The sequence below is a fragment of the Vollenhovia emeryi genome, unplaced genomic scaffold, assembly GCF_000949405.1.
Source record: "Vollenhovia emeryi isolate VEMERY1.0 unplaced genomic scaffold, V.emery_V1.0 DF939645.1, whole genome shotgun sequence".
NCBI lineage: Eukaryota > Metazoa > Arthropoda > Insecta > Hymenoptera > Formicidae > Vollenhovia > Vollenhovia emeryi.
In genome coordinates, this window is record NW_011966721.1 from 29,476 (window position 1) to 32,487 (window position 3,012).

General features: G+C 35.5%; 1 protein-coding gene across 5 annotated transcripts in view; it reads left to right on the forward strand.

Annotated features, from left to right (window-relative positions):
• Positions 1-353: 353 nt before the first annotated feature.
• The window catches only part of LOC105557035 (vacuolar protein sorting-associated protein 41 homolog), a 10,972-nt gene continuing 8,313 nt past the window's right edge, over positions 354-3,012 (forward strand). For 2 of the 5 annotated variants that reach the window (XM_012004162.1, XM_012004166.1), the window contains exons 1-5: positions 355-727; positions 1,036-1,173; positions 1,300-1,579; positions 1,724-1,922; positions 2,171-2,325. In XM_012004162.1, coding sequence (XP_011859552.1) covers positions 707-727; positions 1,036-1,173; positions 1,300-1,579; positions 1,724-1,922; positions 2,171-2,325 — 793 coding nt within the window. In that variant the 5' untranslated portion in view covers positions 355-706. Of the gene's footprint in view, positions 728-1,035; positions 1,174-1,299; positions 1,580-1,723; positions 1,923-2,170; positions 2,326-3,012 lie in introns of those variants that run through there. The other 3 variants (XM_012004165.1, XM_012004163.1, XM_012004167.1) reach the window with 3 other exon arrangements.

The following is a 3,012-nucleotide window of genomic DNA, read 5'->3' on the forward strand; positions in this document are numbered from 1 at the left end:
CCCTCATGGGACGTCACCCTAAGTTGCGTAGCGTAACCTGCGTATCGCCAATCACAGGACTAGTTCAACGGAATTAATGCCTGTGTCCAGCAGAAGTTTGCGCTTGCTAAGCGCTTTGCGTTCATTGGATTATACTTTCAGATCTGTGCTGAAATAGAGCTATTCTTCTAGATCTATCCAATCAGCATAAAGCACTTATTCTTAGCTAACTTCGGCAGAACACAGCCATTGAAACGGTTCTATCAGCATGACCCTGTGATTGGTGATACGCAGGTTACGCTACGCAACTTACGCTCCATGTGAAAGCACCCTTAGGGCTTAAATCTCTATTGTAGACTGGGACTTACGCTCCCTCCTGTTATTTCATACCTCCATGGATAGCACAGATTAATGTGGTGATAGGCTTTAATCGTGATTTCACTGCATCGTGTAAACAGGCTCGAGTCACGCTAAGTGTGTACTAAAATTATATAATGTAGAAATACAGAGTATTTCTAACGTCAGCTAAGTCTTTTTTATGCTTAACAAATAAGTGAGAAATTTATTGCATATGTATATTCTTATTTGAGTATCATGGAGTTTACTTAACCCATGTTTATATCGTTCAACTTAACCTCACCTTAGCTTATCCTCTCCTAGCTTTGAAACGATTTTGACAATATTACTTGACTCATTATACTGTGTCTACAAAGATCGAGAAGAAAAAATGGAATCTACATCTAACAAAGTAAAGTATCATTAGATTAGAGATTTACTGACTCCTTTTCTTAATTCTTGTATGATATTTACTATGCATGCCGTTGAGCACTTGCTATCGTATTTTTATTATTTTCAATTATTATTTCTTAGTATATATTTTCTCATAAAATTACTTTAGAGCATGAATTTCTTGGTGTAAATTATTTTTTACTTTTCAACAATTTCTTAAAATTTATGAGCCAAAGTTATATCCTCTAATATAATATAATATCTAATATAATAGTAATAAAGCAGTGTAGAATAATTAATTGTTTCCAATGGAATGTATGATCGTAGGATGAACAGGATAACCCAGAAGATTCGGACTCGGAAATGGATGAAATAGAACCTAGATTAAAGTATGTGAGGATACGCAATGATCTGGAACATATTTTGCAAAACGATGCAGCTAGCTGTATTGCTGTACATCCAAAGGTAAGAATTATTAAAAATTTTTATTTTAAAGTAAATTGCGTCGACCTCATGCATATAAATGAATACACATAAAACTATAAGATTGTAAACATAATTGTCTAATAATTTCACCTCTTTTCTCTCCAGTTTCTTTGTCTGGGATCACATTGGGGAATGATACATCTTCTAGACCACCAGGGGAACAACATAAAATCTAAAACGTTACAGGCACACACAGTGGCAGTCAATCAGATATCTATAGATTACAATGGAGATTTTATTGCCTCTTGTAGCGATGATGGAAAAGTTTTCATTTATGGACTGTATAGTACAGAAAACAATCACAATATGAGTATGGGCAGGCTAGTCAAGAGTATAGCGATTGACCCGAATTATAAGAGTGGCAGTGGAAGAAGATTCATTACAGGTTTAGTATTTAAAATTTTAATATATACACAATCTTTTGAGTATATATACATATAATCTCTACTGGAGCTCGTGACAGAATTAATTTTTGAAGTTGTTTGAAGTTTTAGCTTTTAATTAATATGTGTTTGCAATATATCCATAGGTGATGACAAGCTAGTACTTTATGAAAAGACTTTTCTTGCCAGAATGAAGCCAACAGTGCTCTGTGAAGCAGAAGGTGGAGTCAGATCTGTTGCGTGGTCTGGTCGCTTTGTTGCGTGGGCATCCGATACTGGTGTGAGAGTCTATGATCTTGATGCTAGATGTTCATTAGGGCTTATTAAATGGTCCAGTGCCACAGAGTAAGCACTGACAGAATCACTTGTACAACATTGTGTAAATCTAATTTAATTTTGATAAGGGCGTTTCTAGGAGAAACAAAACTTTGTAGAAAATACATATTTACCTTACAAGAATTGTAAAAAATTGTTATAAGTATGTATATAAAATTATGTGAAAATAGTTACGAATTATCTACACTTAAATTCAATTAATTTAAAATTGAAATTTCTTGATCATGTTTTATATATTTTACATAACGTTTATGCAGAGCATCACCAGAGCACTATCGATGCAATTTGCAATGGTCAGACGATAAAACGCTATTAATTGGATGGGTAGATATCGTGCGAATTTGCCATATTAGAAAACGTACGATGCAAGAAATGGTCAATCGAGATTTACCCGAATTTGTAGTAGATCCAGGTAATCAGTAAAATCTACTTATTCCTCTTTTCGCACATATTTCAATGTGAAAATGTTGGAATGGATAGAGACTAAATTAACAAGGACACAATTACAAATAAAATACAGATGAACATAAATATATATATGTCGTAGCCCGATAGCGAAATTAGCCATTTAGCTAAAAGCCTAGGCGTTTAGCTAAATGCCGCCCGTTAGGCTAATCGACGACGATATAGTCTAATGGCCTGAAAAATTCAGCCTGTTAGACGACAAGTCGGCTTTTCGCCTAACGGCCTGGTGCGCTTTAGGCGATTAGAGAAATGCTTGTTTTGAGGCTCGATGCGTTGTCAATTTATTTAGTACACAATTATTACTACATTACTATTTGTTAATACAGGATAACATAGTCAATTCATGCCTGAAGTCAATTTATTAATTTTTACACTTTCTATTTGTTAATGCAAGACGAGCTACTGTGACAACGAGAATTGCAAAGAGCCGTGACAGGGTGGTAGTGTCTAAATATTCTATTCTAAGTTTATTGCGAAAAAATATCACCTCGGCCAGGGTTTGAACCTGGACCTCCCTCTCGCTAGGCGGGCGTCTCAACCAATTCAACCACCGAGGCACATGGCAATACTCATCGCAATAAACAGTCTAATGTTGATTCCCGAGTGCCACCTATCGTGAGAGTATTCGAAATCC